The sequence below is a fragment of the Aythya marila genome (genome assembly GCF_965140915.1).
Source record: "Aythya marila genome assembly, chromosome: 3".
Lineage (NCBI taxonomy): Eukaryota > Metazoa > Chordata > Aves > Anseriformes > Anatidae > Aythya > Aythya marila.
In genome coordinates this window covers 94,769,468-94,787,789 of record NC_139044.1, presented here as the reverse complement: position 1 = coordinate 94,787,789, position 18,322 = coordinate 94,769,468, and the positions used below count along the sequence as shown (strand labels likewise).

The 18,322-nt window shown below is 40.2% G+C and overlaps 1 protein-coding gene across 3 annotated transcripts in view; it reads right to left on the bottom strand.

Annotated features, from left to right (window-relative positions):
• Positions 1–289: 289 nt before the first annotated feature.
• The window catches only part of ELOVL5 (ELOVL fatty acid elongase 5), a 56,645-nt gene continuing 38,612 nt past the window's right edge, over positions 290–18,322 (bottom strand). For all 3 annotated transcript variants that reach the window (XM_082757567.1, XM_082757566.1, XM_082757568.1), the window contains exons 2-8: positions 16,692–16,757; positions 14,614–14,801; positions 8,014–8,091; positions 7,213–7,384; positions 5,603–5,727; positions 3,689–3,823; positions 290–2,220 (exon numbers count right to left, since the gene is read on the bottom strand). In XM_082757567.1, coding sequence (XP_082613693.1) covers positions 2,089–2,220; positions 3,689–3,823; positions 5,603–5,727; positions 7,213–7,384; positions 8,014–8,091; positions 14,614–14,801; positions 16,692–16,749 — 888 coding nt within the window. In that variant the 5' untranslated portion in view covers positions 16,750–16,757 and the 3' untranslated portion in view covers positions 290–2,088. The remainder of the gene's footprint in view (positions 2,221–3,688; positions 3,824–5,602; positions 5,728–7,212; positions 7,385–8,013; positions 8,092–14,613; positions 14,802–16,691; positions 16,758–18,322) is intronic.

The following is an 18,322-nucleotide window of genomic DNA, read 5'->3' as shown; positions in this document are numbered from 1 at the left end:
CAGCACTCAACCTCAGAGCCGTTCGGGATGCTCTGCTTTCAGCAAGTCACTATTTCCATCAGGAGGCTTAATCCATCACACAGATAATAATTTTGACAGCCAGGCAATGGAGCCGTGTTCAGTAACAGCCAAAGGTTTCTGTACGGAATTTGATACCAAATCTCTGGTACGCTGAATTTCCCTGAGTATCTGCAGCTGTCATTCAGCCAAGACAATTCCTTCGTGGCCATGCGCAGGAAGCAGCAATGTGTTAAATCTGTACAAACCCACTATAGAATTCAGGCAGAGATCATCAAAAGTGTTTTAATGATTAAACTATGTCAAACATTAACAATGTAGGTATATTCAATGAGCCAAGGGTTTATTTCTAGCACATTTAGACAGCCTATTTTGAACATTGTAGCTGCTGTACTGAGCTATGTAAAGACTCTGCAAACCAGTACCTAGAAATGAAGACACACACTCAAGCTTCGATAATGTAAACATAACAGACACTGTCTCCTTCAAAACAAGGAATGAAAACCCACAAGGCTAGCAGGAGAACGTATTAATTCCCTAAAAGATGTGCAAAAAAATTTTAAAAGATTTAATTTAAAAAAAAAAAAAAAGAAAAATTAAACATGTTAAAACTGGCTTTTACATAAATATCAAAAAAAAAATATAGCTAAACTTGAGCAATGACCAACTGAACGTCTTGCACAATTTCATTCTTCAGAGCTTAATGAATAAGATATTCATAAGCCAGACTCCACCACGGCAGATACCAGAATAACACCCCAGCAATAGATATTGGCTTTGCAATTAGCTCCTCATACGTGCAAGGCAAGATTTTACAGGAAGGAGCGACTTTAACAAGCACTCTAAACAAATCCTCAGATAAGAAGCCAAAACATTACTGGTGATATACACAACTCACATTACAGAAACAGACACCTCCAGCACATTTCAGTAACATTTAAAAAACATTACGTATGACTTAGACCATTTAATTTTGCTTGTTTGGGGAAAAAAAAAATATGTTTGTTAGGCACATTTTAAAAATGAACATATGCTACATGAAGAACAGTACAGATACCAACTTAAATACAGACAATTCCGTCAGAAAAGCATCTTTCTGTCTTCGTTTTTAAATACATTTTTGGATATGTCACAGACTTAAACAGTAGCTTCTAAAGTGTGGATATGGCTATGGTAACAACACTTGAAATTCTGCCAGTTTCCATATTAAAAACCACTCTTCATTTAACATTTAAGAATTCCCAGAAATAAGAAAAAGAAAGAAAATAAAAGATGGGTCCACCCTGTATATACCCTAAACCTCAGAGACAATAATTAAATCTTCCTGGACTGTGTAAGCGCCAATTAATCTTACATTAGTGACATACTTCAAATAAAAAAATAAGATCTATTAAAAAGGTAAAATAACTTTTCCATCTGGTTTGTGACTGTTTAGTCAGTTAAAGCCAAATATACAAAACTAAATGTGCCATTTCCAATTTCACTGCATCATGTAAGAGATACTTAATGCTGTGTATCACATACAGAACAGTAAAATGATCAATGGATTCTTCTAAATGACTTTTTAATAAAAAGTCAATCAACTGAAAGGTTGAAACATACCCTAATTTTTAAACCAGTAATAAGCTTTGGGCCCTGCTTTTTAATTTAAGGCATGTGTGTTTATCTACTGAAACCAGCATCGTACAAATTACCTCTACAATCACATGCACGATCTACAGTAAAAAAATGGAGTTTAGATTACAGTGTTTTCAAATTGTGAATCATAATTCAGCACCTATCATATTGACTAGTAAGGCAACAGCAGTGTCGTATACTACAATAATACTCCCTTCCACAGTCTATAGCGGGGTCAGTGACAGCCCAGAATTATTTTTAAACTTTAACCTACTTTTATGTTCTGTATACAGTTTCTAGGGTGTTTGCACTGGTTAAGTCCTACATAAATCACACTATTCTAGGCAGGAATAGTTACAGTAGCCATTAGAGTATTAGTGCACAACTCTTATTGTGCTTACAATCAGATGATTTTGTTGTTGGGGTTATCAAAATGGTTTTTCAGTTTGGTCTTCAATCCTTCCTTTGTTTTCTTTGTTTCACATTGTTCTCAAGGGAAGAAAAGCTGTTTGTGTACCCGTTCACAGTGGCTGTAGAGCCATTCTGATACTCTTTCCTCCTCGAGGATGCCTTCTTGTTGTAAGTCTAGAATACACGGAAAGGCACACGGTTTTGTTTAAACAGGTATAAACAACCACTTCCTCACAGTAGTTCAAGAAACACAAAAGTGAACTTGCATCCATCATTTTTAAAGGCCTTGTGCTTGTGGCAGTCTAACAAGCTTTACCATTTTTTGTGTATAAGGCTATACTACGCATTTCATTCATCACAAGAAGAGCATTAGTTCACTGGGAAAGAATAAGAATTGTTGTATGAGGTAGCACTGGCAGTGCTACGTTAACAGTCACTTAGAAGCAGGAAAGCAATTTTATGAGCAGACTACAGCCTAAGAATATATTCAAAATGACAAGTGAGGAAAGAGGTTTGATGCAACACAGGTGACTATCTCCAGCAATGCCAGAAGAAGTGGATAAACAAGAACAGCTAGGGACGTCTCAGAGACAGAAATGTGAAACAAATTTGCAGGAGCTGACGTATGAAGTAGGAAAGAAGTAAAAACTAACAGCTCTCAGGAGATTCAGGGCACCAAAAATTACAGGCAGTGGAAAGAATATATGTGACTTAATCTTTTTGAAAGATTAAGAGATCTTGCCTGATGAGAATGCAATGCCCAAAGTATGCGTGTGTGTGAAGGAAAGTTAAAATATGAGTAAAGCTGAGGAAGAAATTAAAGCATTATTTGGAATATACAATCATGTTTAATTAGCATGTTCCTACAGAGCAATTTATATGAACCATAGGACTGACTTTAAGAAGTACCAGAAGATCAGAAAGGTGAAGCCTACTGTGTTTTCCACCCATAGTCACTCTTACTGGATCTGAAATATTTGACTCTTTCAAGAGACATTTAAAATATGTCTCAGAATTTGTTGTTCGGGGGCTGTAGCTTGCACAGGTTTGATTTTTTGAAGATGGGGAGATGTCTGCACAGAGCCTGATTATGACCTACTCCGAACAACATATATCGAAGTCCAAATCTGTTCAGACATGAAACAAATTTCACAGAAACACAATTCAAAATGATGATTTTCCATACAGAATTACAAGCCAATGCTTATAAAGGTGAACCAAAACCAGGTTTTTGTATGTTGATAGTTTGGGAAGTTTCCCTGGAAATAGAATAAGCATTTACCCTTGTAAGAACAGTAGGGAACAATTCCTTTGTGTGCTTCAGAGGTTCACAGGCAGCTGTTTTATTTCAGAATGAAAAGCTGTTTCTTACATAAAGCTCCTCCTCTCTCTTATCTGCAGTTGAAATTGCATTAGTAAAATTTGTTTTTGTATTGTGATTTCTAATCATTCTGAATTATGCAGAGAACACACCCTGAAGCTCTCAAATTTGAGGGCGCACCAACAAGAACAGTACTCTAAGAATCTATGCATATTACAGGAAGATAGAAAAAGAATATTTTAAGCATCTCTTTGAAAAACAGCTTTCTGGTGATGTAACACCAGCAGAATGATACAAAGAATTGATGAATATTGCTTTTACCTGAATGTAGAAATTTGTGAAGAGGATAATCAAAGAAATCATATAAGAAATCTGGAAATACAGCCACCCCTGAGGAAATGCACATGGCCAAACAACACCACAACTGGTCTGGAAGATTGTCAGGACAAACTGAGTCTGGGGAAAGAAAAAAAAATAAATAAACAAGAGAAAACAGAGCACACTAATGCAAGATGGAAAATAGCCATTACTGACCAAAACCTAATTAGTTATACACAAAGCAAGTCAAAACATGTAATCCTGTGTGTTTGATAAATTTATCTTCTCTGCCTTTCTAAAAGTAAACGTGAGTTAGGAAGACTTTCAGGCTGCAGTGTTCTGTTGATTAAGTGCTTTTATTTAATATTGCTCCATTCTGGAGCACTAGTGCAACTCACATCTCACTGCTTCAGTTGCAAATATCAGGGTTCACATCCTGATCCTGCCACCCTCTCCCAGAGACTGGGACTACCCTACATGTGGCTCCTGGGGAGATATTTTGAGGTTGAAAGCTACACATATGAAGCAGGGAAGCTGGGGGTAGTCAAGGAGAAGAACTGAGGTTCATTAGACCTGTTTAACTATCTTCAATGTTCTCTTCTGAGAGAAAAAAAAAAAAAAAAAAAAAAAAAAGAGTTTGGGCTTAAGTACTGCCGAGGCCCTCAGGCAAAAATTCACCCTTACATGAAGGCTACCACATTAGGGAATGTTTATTTAAAATAAGACAGCTCCGTTCTGCTATTTTGCTGCCCTAACAGTTATGCATGCAGAGCAGGCAGGGAAGTGGAAGTGGCTGTGACAATAGCCAGGGGAGCACCACTGAGACACTTGCACTCTGCAGCACTCAGGCAACATGGATGAAGAACAGGGCCTAAGTCTGGAAACGAAACAAAACAAAACAAAACAACCTGTAAAACCACAAAGAACTCCACTACTTAGCACTGTTCCTTCCTGTAGGATGGCTAAGAGAAGCAGGCTTTGAGAATCAAAACTCTGAATTGCTGGTCATCACCAGCAAAGGTTATTAAACCTATTCACAGGTCTGAGAGGGGACTTCCTAACTAGGGAGAAAAAATAATAAAATCATCATAATAAAAATCATCTCCAGGCTTTAGCTTCCCTATCTATAAAATGAGGAAGACAAAAGACCCACGCACATTTCCTTGTGGTGTTCAGACATGTTACACACATCAAAACACGTAGTACCACTACTGCCTGTGCCACGTTGCTTAATTTCAGGGCTCTTTTCATCTCCAGTACACAGCACTCAGCCTTCATCACTGTACACACAGGAAACAATGCAAATGGATGCAAGGAGTCCAACACAGAATTACAAGTGAAAAAAATCTGCCCATTTAAAGTGCGGAAGGAGACCAGAAATATTAAACAGTTTTTAATAAACCATTTGCAACTGCATGCAAAAATGGGACAGAAAATCCATTGTCCTGCAGGAGCAGAATGAAGGGCCTTGTTAGCTGTGCACTGTGTTGCACTCCCTTTCTGGTCTGTCTTCTCAACATCAGCCTGAGCAACAAAGCACCCAGAAGAGCACACGAGTCAAAGTGGGCTTGGAAGAAAAGCTTCTCCCTCCTCTCTGGCTCCTGAGTCCCTGAACACCCAGCATTATGATTCCCAAATACATCTCGCCACAAAACACGGGGAGGTAAAGATCCTTCTAAGCTGCTCAGCACTGATTTGTGTACACCACAAATCCCTGCCTCCCTTTTGCCCTGAAAACAGTACAAACAGAGGTGAAAAGCTGGATTTCTAAGGTGATTTAGGCACTCGAAGGTATAGAAGGTATTATCCTTTATTTCCCCTTTTACATCCTGCCAAAACTCTCTCACTCAGTAACGACAAGAAGATCCCACTGGAAATACAAGAACCTGCTGAAGCACCGAAGAGCTTGTCACTCACCAGCTGCCCCTGAGTGATGTATTTCTTCCACCACAGATACGGACGCATTGCTGGAACAGCAGACAATCCATAGTAGGAGTACATGAGGACATGGATAAAGCTGTTCAGTGTGGCACCAAAGTAAGCTAAAAGAGCAAACAGGAAAGAAAGTACACTGCGTTACCATGAAAATGGTGTTTCTTGGAGCCTACTAAGATAACAAGTTCAAAATGTCACTATTTAAAACACAATTTCCCTTAGAACAAAGGCAAAAAACTCCACTTCCCCTTAAACTTTTTCTGTTGACCCAACTGAGTGGTTGAAAAGCTTTGCAACTGTACACTTTATATCAGCCTTCTGATTTTGATCGTTCTATTTATTATTTTTCTACATTCTAGTTTCTCAAGGGTATTGAGGAAGCTGATAAAAAGGAGACATGTAAACATGTTCAGCAATCAATAGATTCTCTGATCTAATTTTAGGCTGATTTCACTTCCTTCTAGGTGGGAGCCTATTTTGTCACTTATAATCAAAAGCAACGGGTATCTTCTGAAAGCGCAAGTACTGCAAGTTAACCATTTTATTTGTCCTTGTTTACAGCATCTTTAGTCATTAAAGAAATTTCTGTTTTAGCTCAGCACCAAACTGCATAGTACGAGATGACTGAGCCCGACACAGAGCTTGGAAAGGAAGTAGAAAAAAAATATCACCAGAAATAGCACAAAAGTATTTTCAAGACCACAGAAACTCAAGATAGACTCTAAGTACTTGCACTTTTGACTGTTCTATAAACAGGGATCAACTTCTTTAGAGGAAAATGTGTTTCCACATCCACATTTTTCATAGGTTCAACATTATTCACTGTTGTGCTAACAACACAAAACAAGTACGAGTTTCTATGTTGTTTGGCTCGGACAGCAGACTCCTGAGCAATCCAGCTTCTTGGTCTGCACTGCTGGGAGTTCACATCCAATGGATTTGCAAAGGTTTCTCTTGGAGGAGAGTTCGACAAAGCCAGTGCCCATAAGCTGCACATCTGAACCACAGCTAAGCCATGTTAATGCATTAAAGAACCAAAGTAAAATTGCCAGAGTCTAGCTGGATTTAGACAAGAGAAACATGGATATCTTCCACTTCAGAAGCATTTGGTCACATTCATTAGTGCTCAGGGGACAAGATTTTAATTGAAATAATAATTTATAGCTACTGGTATAATGAAATTAATTTAAGAAAGTAACATCTCCAGTGAACTTGACAGATTCAAGGGCAAGGGTCACTATTAGACACCTTGCAGCTGAAACAAACTTCTGGTCCTGACTTGGAAAATAAGTATTGTTTCATTTGAAGGTCTCCAACCACCATAAAAATGAGAAAGCAAGGTTGACAGGTGTCAGACCTGGACTACTGCAGCAGATAAATGTCCCACTGCCAAACAAAATCTTCAAATTACATAGCTATGTATTTTCTAGATGCTCTGCGGGCATCTTACTATCTTCCAGCACTGGCTGCAATTCAGCAAAGCAGGTTAGTATTGGAAAGAACAAATCCTGCAGCTGAAGTTGGATTTTACCAAAAGAAAACCAACACAAGGCCTTTACTGCAAACACTCCCCACCATAACCCAGTACTTACAGTGACCACAAGGCACCCAGTTCATCACAAACCACCAAATATTCAGCATCGTTGCATGGTGATAGACATGCAGGACGGTGATCTGATGATTATTTTTCCGCAAAATGAAAAAGAAGGTATCCATGAACTCAATGAGTTTGGAGAAATAGTACCACCAGAGGACACGTATGATCTAGAAAGGAAGAAACAAGTTTTAGAAGTATTGCACATCATGGGGGCTTTTAACTCTTTTGCTTAAAATTCAAACTCTGTCTTGCACTAGCTGGACTGAAGACTCTTCACTGAGATCTTCTGTAACACTTTGGCACTGAGTTCTCCCATACGAGACCCCAGTACAAACCCATAGCTACAGGTGAAAACAGGATGATTGCTTTATGAGGTTCTTGCTGTGCACCTGTGGTGTCCTGGCAGAAACAAGACAAGGCTTAACCACAGGTGCTCCTGTAGTGCTCTCTGTAGAGGCACGGTCTGAGTGGTGACCAGAAGGAATCATCACCATGTTTTTCCTCAGACAGTGAAGGCGTTGTGACACAGTGGCTGGATACAGACCAAAGACCAACTCCCTGGTTTTTGAGCTAGAAAGGCATGAAAATTTAAATACAGCTACTCACTGAAACTGTAAATACCAAGCATATTGCGGGTTATTACATTTAACTACACGTTTCCCTTCCCTATTGTAGAAGGAGAAAAAAAGAACATATAATTTGAACAAAAACTACATCATCAATGCCTTTCTGCTCTTCACTTAGACTCAGGGAGACAATCTGAAATGTAATTAGCTGTAAGTCTTGATTACATTACCTTCATATCAGCTTCACCTCCACTGTGTGTATCCTGACAGAAGAAATTGTATCCTCCTTCCCATACTCCTGTCACCAGCTGGGAAGATGAAAGAACAAAGTGTCATTTTGGTGACCACACCGTGCCTCGCACCTTGACAGCTTTGTTGAGTTTTGTTGAGACACCTGGTGTCAAGGCCTTCTTTTTGTGACACGAGGCTCCGGGCACTTACTGAATCATAATGGAGGCTGAAATAACACAAATTCTTCCAATTGCAGCATCCCAGAATAAAAATAGGAGGCACCATCTCATCCCAGCTTATCCCACATGGCATGCGTTTTGCATGGACATAATCTACACGGATTCTTACGAAAGGTCTCTGCTTTTTAGCTGGCGATGTCATTGATGGAAAAGTGAACGACCAAAGAAAAAGTAAACATATTTCTCCCGTGATTATAACTTTTATAAACATGGAACTGACTACAATTTTTTTCAGCTGTGTAACAGAGCAAACCCTTCAGCTTTGCTACCCTTAAGAGATAACAACTGACGTTTTGCCATATTTTGATTCTTCAGGATCCTTTTAAATAATTCACTAATCCCAAGTACATTACATCCTTCACTGCCCAAGTGATTTCCTCCACAGTATCTGCCGTTGCCTGCCTGACTTCCTGGCACATCAAACACAACGAAATTACTTTTAAGAGTAATGACCAGCTATTAGCCACGAGAGGATGGCAGGGAACCCTCTGCCTAGGGGCTGGCTGAAACCTCTGGGAAAGCAAGAGGAAATCTGGACCAAGCTGCCAAGGAGGGTGCCTGAGTCCCACCCTTTTTCCCCAGGCTGATGAAGCACGGTGCTGTGCCTGAGCTCTGCAAATGATGGGGCCGTGGGGAGGAGGCAGACTGCAAAAGGAGAGGCTGAAACGGGCTCTGGAGGAGGCTGGAGGAGGGGGAGAGATGGAGGAGCACCCAGAGGAGGAGATAGTGAGGGTGGGACTGGAGAAGGACAGCTATGAAGACAGGAGCAGATGAGAACAAGTGTGCCTTGGCCAGGGCACAGCTTGCTATTTAACTTATTTATTTTTAAAACCAAGGATGATGCCTCGGTGGTTCTGGCCTCTGGCTTTTCTGAAGCTGCCATCAGTGCTTCTATTAAATTAATAATCAAGACAGAAGGGCTTGCTTGATGTTTATAAAGATGTTTTTTTCCTCCTGGGAGTAGCATTAGAAGAGGAGTAACAAATTTAGACTACTCCCAAGTGAAAAACGATTTTTTTAGGTATCCAAAATACATTTTAAAAGCAGAGGCAGATATCTTGCACAAGAGACTTGTCCATTTTTGGCCTTATCTACACTCGTGGAGAATAAAAAAGAAAAGCTTTGCAAAGCCACAGTGCAAAACTCTGTACCATACGCCATTTAAAATGATGAAAAGTTGGTGAGAAGACTGCAATAACTGGTGCTATTAAACGCTGCTCAGAACTATGAGTGGGAAACTAACTCTGAAAGGTACAATAAAGATAATCACTTAAACGCTCTACCTTTTCCTAATGTTATTTCTTTCATGGCTCATTTTCTCCCTAAATGAGCTTTTAAAATACCCAGCCAGCCTAGGTCTTTATTTCTGACCTTCTGAGATAGAATTACCACCATTATTTAGGGAAAAAAAAAAAAGACATCTAGTTATACCATAACAGATAGACCTGGAATTACCTCATGTAATGGACAAAAATCAATATTGCCATGCCACAGTGCCAGCAGGGCAGCCTTCTGCATCAGCGGCAGACCCACACGACTCCTCTATCCAAGCTGCAAAGGGAAGGCAGCCATGGAGACTTCTCCTTTCCACTGCTGTTTAAAAGCACGGTTTTAAGGCGATGAACCAACTCAGAGCAGCCCTTGCACCAAGTCGCTCTGATGGCATCGAGGGAAAGCCCATAGGGCTCCTTGGGTGCCCGCTGGAATATCAGACAGAAGCCCACATTGTGCTGTAATCATGTCGCTGAGAGCCTACAGATGCTTTCATACAGTTCTCACAGCTCAAGGAAATGTGAGAAATAGAGGAATCATCACAACGTTTACACTGTGATCACTCCAAACAGCCAGGCTCGGTGTCCTTTAGCACCCCTGTGCTCCACAAACTTCTCCAAAGTAACGCCTAGCGCAGTGAAACCCAAGCAGCTTTCTCTGTAAGGGACAGAAGTTCTCCACCTACAGCTTGACATCAGGTGTCTGGATTGATTCCAGCCCTATGAAGGGTAAAGGCATCAGTGTGGCTAACAGGCAGCTTCAGCTAAACCTTTGCTTCCAGATGAGCATATTGGAATATTCTCAGAGCAGTAGTATCTCACAGCCAAAGTGTTTTAAATGATACAAGCAAAGCAACATTTGCAGGAAACGGTAGTAACTTTTAACATATAAATAGTATAGTTGCAAAAAATAATTTAAACCCTCCCTTTCCAGAATAAACCCAGTGGTCAAAACCTTCTGCCACTGCCACGAGCTGGTGCCGCTGCCCACAGAGCTTGCTTTGTGCACCACACAGCACACACGGGCAGTGCTTTTCCAGAGGGAGCCAGCTGCCCCTTTGCCCTACACCGCTGTTTGTTACGTCCACAATACTGTCAGCACGTGCTGGAAGGCTTCACAAAACAAAAAAAACAATCGGTCACTCTGAGACCTGACCAACAGCAGTTCCCAAATGGCTCTGCTGTGTACCTTCACTGTCAGGCTGGCAGCGGCCCAGGCTTGCTAATGGCCACAGGCACATCTCCTCTGGAGAAATGAGCCTGTCTCAAAAAGGCTGACTGTAATCATTTTCATCAGAGTCCGTGATTTTTAAATGACACACAAACGAGACGGCTCCCTCACAGTCTGGTTAAAATGGTACTCAAAGCCAGCGCGAAGTTCTTTGGTGGCAGGGAAAACCCTGTGCAGTTCAAGGTTGCTTTTCTGCTTCAGCAGGACCTCCTCCTTCTCTCCGGCCTTTCATTTTGGTACCACTTTCACTTTATAATTCTGTTGCTGGATTCTTTAAAACGCTGCGGATTGCGCTTTTTATCATATCTGCTACCAAAACACGCTCACAGCAGCGTGAAGGGGCTGTCAGAGGGCTGCCTGGGACGGGTTTGGTGTTCTCGTGACACCAGCCAAGGTCTGAGACTTGCTGCAGAGGGCCACACTGTGAGCGCATGATGAGGTACTTTACGGGCTTTCAAACAGATCTAGATCGGAGCAGAGGTCCACGTGTCCGATCAAAGAAAGGAAACGCTTGCCAAGATGCAAAATTGCCCCGGTGATTAGCTGCTGTGAGCCACCTGCAGCCTCCTGCCAGCCCACACCCTGCCCCTCACCTTCACCACCTCACAGAGGGCTGACCCTCCTCACCCCTGCCCATGGGAGGAATGCTGCTTCCACCAAAGTCCAAAGCCAGCCCTACCTTGGCCTGACCCTGTCAGGGACATGCGACACACCTGTGGGTCTTTTGGGCACGCACAGCTCACAAGCACCCTCCAGAGAGGTGAGTGCAGGGCCAGCACTCCCCAGCACAGCCCAGGCTCCCCTTACCCTTTGTGCTGTCGCCCTTGGTGTTCAAGCAACACACCTATTAATGACTGCCTTGGATTATAAACTTGATATTATAGCAGTTAATGAGGACTAGCAGAGTCCACATGGCCTCTCTCAGTCACTAGGCACTGTAAATTTACCTAAAATACCCTGTTATTTCCCTCTAACGAGCATGCCCTCCCCCTACAGTACAGAATGATGATGCTGCCCTCTGCTACGCGGGCAGGTCAGCCGAGAGGAACCTTTCCCATCCCTCAGACCTGCATTGCCTTTTAAATCATCTGGGACAAGCAGCCCACTATGCTCTTTAGCTAGTACCAGAACACCCCCCGACCTTTGTCTAGTCATTAAATGCCTGAACAAATAATTTACAACAATTATGTAAGTGAAATACTATCTAGATATCCCAGCTAAGAGGTGTAAGAATTTTCGTGACTTTAAAATGAGATTATACCACATTACCTCAGCAGACAATGTGGTGCAAGAGCACAGTAGCTGGAATTATGCAAATCCCACAATTTCTTTTTAATGTTACTGCACACAAACATTCATACATAAAGGTCAGAAAACCAAGCAGGTCATCTTTCTCATCCTAGCTGGGAGCATGCCTCACTTTAATACCATGCTTTGTTCAAAAAGTATTTAAACTGAGCTGTGATGCTATGATTCACGAGCTGACACCCTGACAGCTGCAACTCAGGAAAAACTCCCAAGCAGGATCTGAGGTATATTGTACACAAGCTATTAAAACAGCTTATTTTCTGACAGGATAGTGAACAAGTTTGTATGTGGTGGTGTTTTATGCATTATTTCCTCAAACTAGGACTGAAAACAGTTTAATTCAGTTGAAATACAAAGTGACAAGGAAGGGAGCACAGAGTAACACAGGCACTATAAGGTATTATCTCACCCTCACCTCTTTTTGAATGCTTCAGCATTTTAGCTTGAAAGAGAGCACATGTACCATGAAGTGCTACTACTGATGAATCACTAATCCTTCAAAGGGAAATTTCAGTGCCTGATGTGATCTGAGCGAGGCTACCACCTGCTTTGCACTGACACGGGTAATTGCAGCAGCACTGCAGCTAGAAAACATACCTGGAGGTTCAGGAAGCTGATTTTTTCCCTATCACCTGGCCCTTCGACTCTCACCCTGCAACATCAAGCAGCATGGTGTTATGTCAGTAAGGCTGTCTGCTCAGCAGCATTTTCATGGGGTCAGTCCTTGCTGCAGACCATTGCTTGCCCTCAGTGTTGCTGCATCAGCAGAGATGCAGCACGGCATGTTCACAGCAGAGGACATCCAGTGGTCTTCTAAGACAACTTCGGCTACAGAAGAGCAAACTTGCTTGTAAGATGTTCTCAAAAGCATTTTTGTTGTAACTATCATGAGTTTAATAGTCTTCACAACACTGCAGCTTCGTGTATTCCCATTTATAAAGTGTATTTCCAGTAATACCAATGAACACTCCCATAACACTACATTAAGAGCAACATTCACTTTGATATGAAGTGTTTCACTTTACAGAAAGCAGAAACCTTAATATTTCAATCTATTTTAATTGTGAAGGAATGAGATAATATAAAAGCTATTCAGCTGGTCACAAGTATGAAGACTTCTCTAACACACAATAATCAATCCTTTCTTGGTAAAATATTCACTATTAGCAAGAAAAGTCAGTTAAATTTAAACAATAGAAAAGATTTCATCTTTTTTTTTTTTTTTATTTAACACAGCAGAATATTACAATAACTTTCACTTGGGAACTATGAGTATTATTTCAAGTATTCAAGAAAAAAAAGAATGGTTAGTATGAGAACTGTATCTGTACTTAGTACAACTGAAGAAAAGTTTGCACTTGTAAACCTCCAATAAAATCATTTGTATTATTTTAATCTCAAGTTATTGTGTAATTATAAATAATCTCATCATAAAACTAATAATGCAGATGTAGTATATAAGTGCACAGCAGCGCTACATTTCAACAAATTAAAGAGATCAATATGCAAATTCTGGATGCACTCCTCACACACTTGTATTTAGAATATCCTGACAGGCAGATTAGAAATGTAAGCAAATCAAGAATGCAAGTTGTTCTAAGTGCCTACTGAATCCCAAAATGCTCATCCTAAAGAATCAAGTGTCAAAATTCTCAATAATCCAACTCAACACAGTGATTTCTGAATAAACACTTCACTACACAAGAGAAAGAACTTGAAATTTAAATCACTCCCTATCTAAATTCACTTTGTAGAACACTACAAACTACAAACTTCAAGAATTATGGCTTTCATGTACTTCTAAGCAAACGTCCCCCTTCCCCACAAAAAGAAATTAGTAGTTTTAGTTCTTGTTTGTAATCTCATGTTGGAAACAAAATGCCTCCTTGCAGGAAGGAGAAACGCTTTTGGTTAAAAGCAAGCCAGAGTATTCTGTACATTAAAACCACATGCTCCATCATTCACTGACTACATTCTTATTTACATTGCTATAGGTTTTTGGTTTTGCGTTAATCAAAAACATGCAATGCTAATTAAAAGCAGCTAAACTGCTCTATGAAAGCAGAAAACTTTACAGTGCCTAAATCTCTGTTTTGTTAAGAAAGAAATTAAGTCCACAGAAAGTCCAATTCAGTCGGAAATACATTTGAATGTTCAGATTTTAACTTTCAAAAACAGATGAATCACAATTGCCTAGATGTAATTGTTTCAACAAAAAAGAAGATGACACAAGAAAAGCTACTCCAAGCTTACAGAAATAGATGCAGAGTGCGTGCATGATTAAACACAATCAAATAAAACACATTTTGCACTCTGAAACAAGACAGTTTTGCTACTGAGTACTTTGCACAACCCACCAAAGCAATCAAGTTAAGCCTGTCTTTTAGGCAAGCAGTAGTTTTCTCCTCTGAGAAGAGACACTGAAGAACGGTAGCAAAATTTTTCAGATGTTTCCTCAGATTTATGAGGAATATCCCCATAGATCAACACATGCCAATATAATTGAACCAGACAATGCAAAATAACCCCAGCCCAAACCCTTTCTCCTACCTCATAAAACATATACAGAGAAAGCAGCGTGAGTCCGAGGTTGTAGACCACTAGAATACCCCTGCATGAAAATGGTTGTTTGTTCCGCATGTACTTTGGTCCTAGCCATACGATTAGTAAGTACAAGACTGAGAAGATAAAGGTAGGTGTATAATTCTCCAGAAGAAGCCATCCTTTTACTCTGGGGTCTGAAACAAACAAACAAAAATTACAAACGCTTAATTTTTTGTAAGTGAAAGAAGTTAATGTGCCCAGAAATAGCTCTACGCAAGAATGCTTCTAGTGCCAGAATTATCAGAGATGAAGGAAGAACAGCAAGTCCTTTCTATTAAGGACCATGTTGCTAATTATGAAAAACTTACACAGACAAGAAGATTTTAGTTTTACAGTTGTTAAAGAAAACAGAAATAATCCTCTTCCAGAAACAAAGATAGTCCTAAATTATTACCTAATTATTATGAGTGAAATACTCACTACTGTTCCAAAACGTCATTCATCCTGAATACCAAAGATGAATTTAAATGATAAAGGCTTCAGTGACCTTTTTCCCCTTATTCTCTCAAATTAACCTTTCCAAATAGTACCCTTCTTATTTCCTCAGAACAAGCAAAGCTAGGAGTGAAGTGCACACCTTTACAGGTATCAGTGGATACTCCTGATCATTTTTTATTAGTCTACATTGTACCAATGTTAACCCTGATAGGTATCTATATGTGCTACTCAGGATATTTAAGTTTTGGAGTCCTGTGCAATGAAACACAGAACGGTCAGTCTAGTTTGACCAACCAGCTCAGCTGGCAAAATGTTGATTCTTCAGAAAAAGCACATAAACTGATCAGAACAAGAGCAATTCAGAGGTAAGCACATGACACTTTTCTACACAGTCACTGCTGACCTACAAGTGCATGGTCCAAGCCCAGTAACAGCACGGCATTTCACTCCCTTCACCTGATTCTTGCCCAAAGGACAGAAACCGTGCTTACCATAAACCAGAAGCTTACATAAGCCAACAATGTCTTCCTTTTAAAGGCATCAAATGTGGATCTTGACTGTACGAAATGAGGCCTTAAAATGTAGGTTGGGAAATAGTTAAGAAAGCCTGAGAATTGTTTGCATTTGCTGCCTTCATTTTCAAGACATGGCAAATACAGACCACATGCGGGCACAGACTGGAAGTTTTATCACATCATTTGAACAAGTTCAGCATGAAGATGAGCACAAAGAGGGCACAAAGCAACTCAAAGCAAACAGAAAACACACTTTGAAGAATTGGAGGCTTGCTCCACAGCAGAACAGGAATTCCCTGGTGGACTTCGGCCACCAAGGAAGGGGCAGCATCACTGCAGGAGTTTCACTTGGACAGAGAAAGAGGGTAAGAAGCAGTAGGAAAGATGCCAGAAGAAGAAAGCACAAGCCACTGAGCAACATCACAGGGGTCAGCTATGCACACTGCCTACAGGATCATCTGAATCCTGGAAGAAAGCCCCCACCACAAGGGCATCGCCTGCTCTGGTCCCACCGCCTCTCCCTTCTTCACACTGACCAGGATTTCTGCTCTCCACCTGTGAACCTCTTCCAAGTGAGAAACCCACCAAACCCACAGCTTGTTTCAAGAGGTTTTCAAAAAAGCATAGCTTTCTAAAAATTACAGATTTTTTGTCAGTGAAAACTTGGTGAGCAGCTTTAATTAAAAGGGCAAGAGTAGTTTTATTTCACAATGCAAATTCATACAAGTTTTTTTTTTTTTTCTTCCGTAATACAATCTATTATTAACTTCTAAGAAAAAAAGTGCAAAGATCTGTGTGAGATAAGTAGGTCACCAAGGCTAACAACACTGGCACTTAACTGGTAGTAAAAAGAACAGCATTGCTGAACAAGTAGCTGCTCTTCAGGTCAGAAAATTGCAAGCACTGAGTAGAAATTTTTCATTTATTATAGGATCACACATTTTGATGTTCTGCCGATACTAAGAAAAGTGGTCACCTTTTGAAATCAGGATGCTAGAAATGTGTTTTCTTATACTCTGGTGTCTACACTTTCATATCAGTCCTACTGTTTTATGTTTTGAAAAAGCTTACCTCTGGGTCCAAGCCAAACGTCAAGGTAGCTATTGATTGTTTTATCTAGACGTTCCATTCTATAATCTGTTGAAATGAAAAGATGAAGAGAAAGTTAGTTCTTCAGCTCATGGAAACACTTCAGTCATCTGAGAATCAACTGTAAAGGTCAACAGAAAAAATACTAACACAAAAATTGCAGACAGGTACTGGCCATTACTAGCATTTACAAGTGTGGAAAGCTTACTCTAGTGTCAGAGAACCACTGGTCTAAAAAGCCGTGTTTTCTACTGAATTATTTAATTATGGATATAGAATAAAAATGGTTTAAAACTGTAAGTTCAGATTAACCTGAAGTTCCTTCTAGTTCTGTATTTAAGAGTGCAAATACAGGATGACATCTTGCAAGGTCCCTCTGCGAAGAGGAGCATGAGGCTTGGACCTTAAGAAAAGCAGCAACATTGAAATTCACAAATAAATACTATGAAGCTATTTTAACAAAGAACCTCAAATAGCTGGCAACACTAGCTGGGGAGAAAGAAGGGAAAGAAAAAATGTAAAAACTGGCTCTGCTATCACTTTTATGAATAGGTGACTGATTACAGCTATGATTAACAGCCCATAAAACTAACAGATGAACAACTCTGGAATGAATGACATAGAGGGTTGCAGAGGCGAGGGAGGAAAATATTGCAATTCACAGCATGAACGTCCCCAGTTCCACAACTTCCTTACTGGCAAAACATTGTGAAATAAAACTCATCAAATATCAGTACAGAAAAGTGATTGTGTCATCTGTCATCTCCTTACATGGCCAATATTTATTGGGAGAACCTGGCACACTGCAGTACATGGGTTTGCTGTGCTTCCCTACGGTTAAAGCAGGAAAGAAATGCATGAAATTGTTCTGAAATTGTTCTTGTGAGAATGGGAAGAAAATTTACTTTTGATTAAAAAAAAAACTCCTTCCAATTTCCTCTTTTCTGTCCAGAATTCCTTCCAATTTCTTCTAACAGATGCACTGAGCTTTCACTAAAAGAATTTTGCCCGTGTTCAGCAGGATAATTTTCACTTCTTAGTGTTTCTCTTCCCTTAAGTACTCATATTAACAGCAATTTTCAGTTACATGGAAATAACGTAAGCAACACATAAGCTGTCAACATACCCACAGTGAAAACTGAAATGATTATGCAAGTCTATGTCTCACTGCCAACAACAAATAAGTTCTTTTTTTTTGGGGGGGTGGTGGTGGTAAAAGATGCATTTACATCACTTGTTGTTCTACATAAACCTCATGTCCCTCCTACCCCATTGCAACCTCGAGGCTCCGGTGCTCCTAGAGGATTTCTGGTTGCAACCCAAGCCCATCTTGCCCCACTGCAGTCTCAGGGACACGCACAGAAGAGGATTTTCTAATCTGTGTGCACAAACTATTTTTTACTGGTTTGGACTACACAAGCACAAAGAAACTTCCCTGAAATTTTGTCACCAAAAAAAAAAAAATAATAATAAAGAGGTCAATTAAAATCATCAGAAGCCTTAAAAGACTCTTGTAATCCTGGTTCATAGCAGCTGTATTTTCCAACTAAGAATCCCGAAGAAGCCCAGTCCAAATAAGTACACACTTCACAAGAATGTACATTTTTTGGATT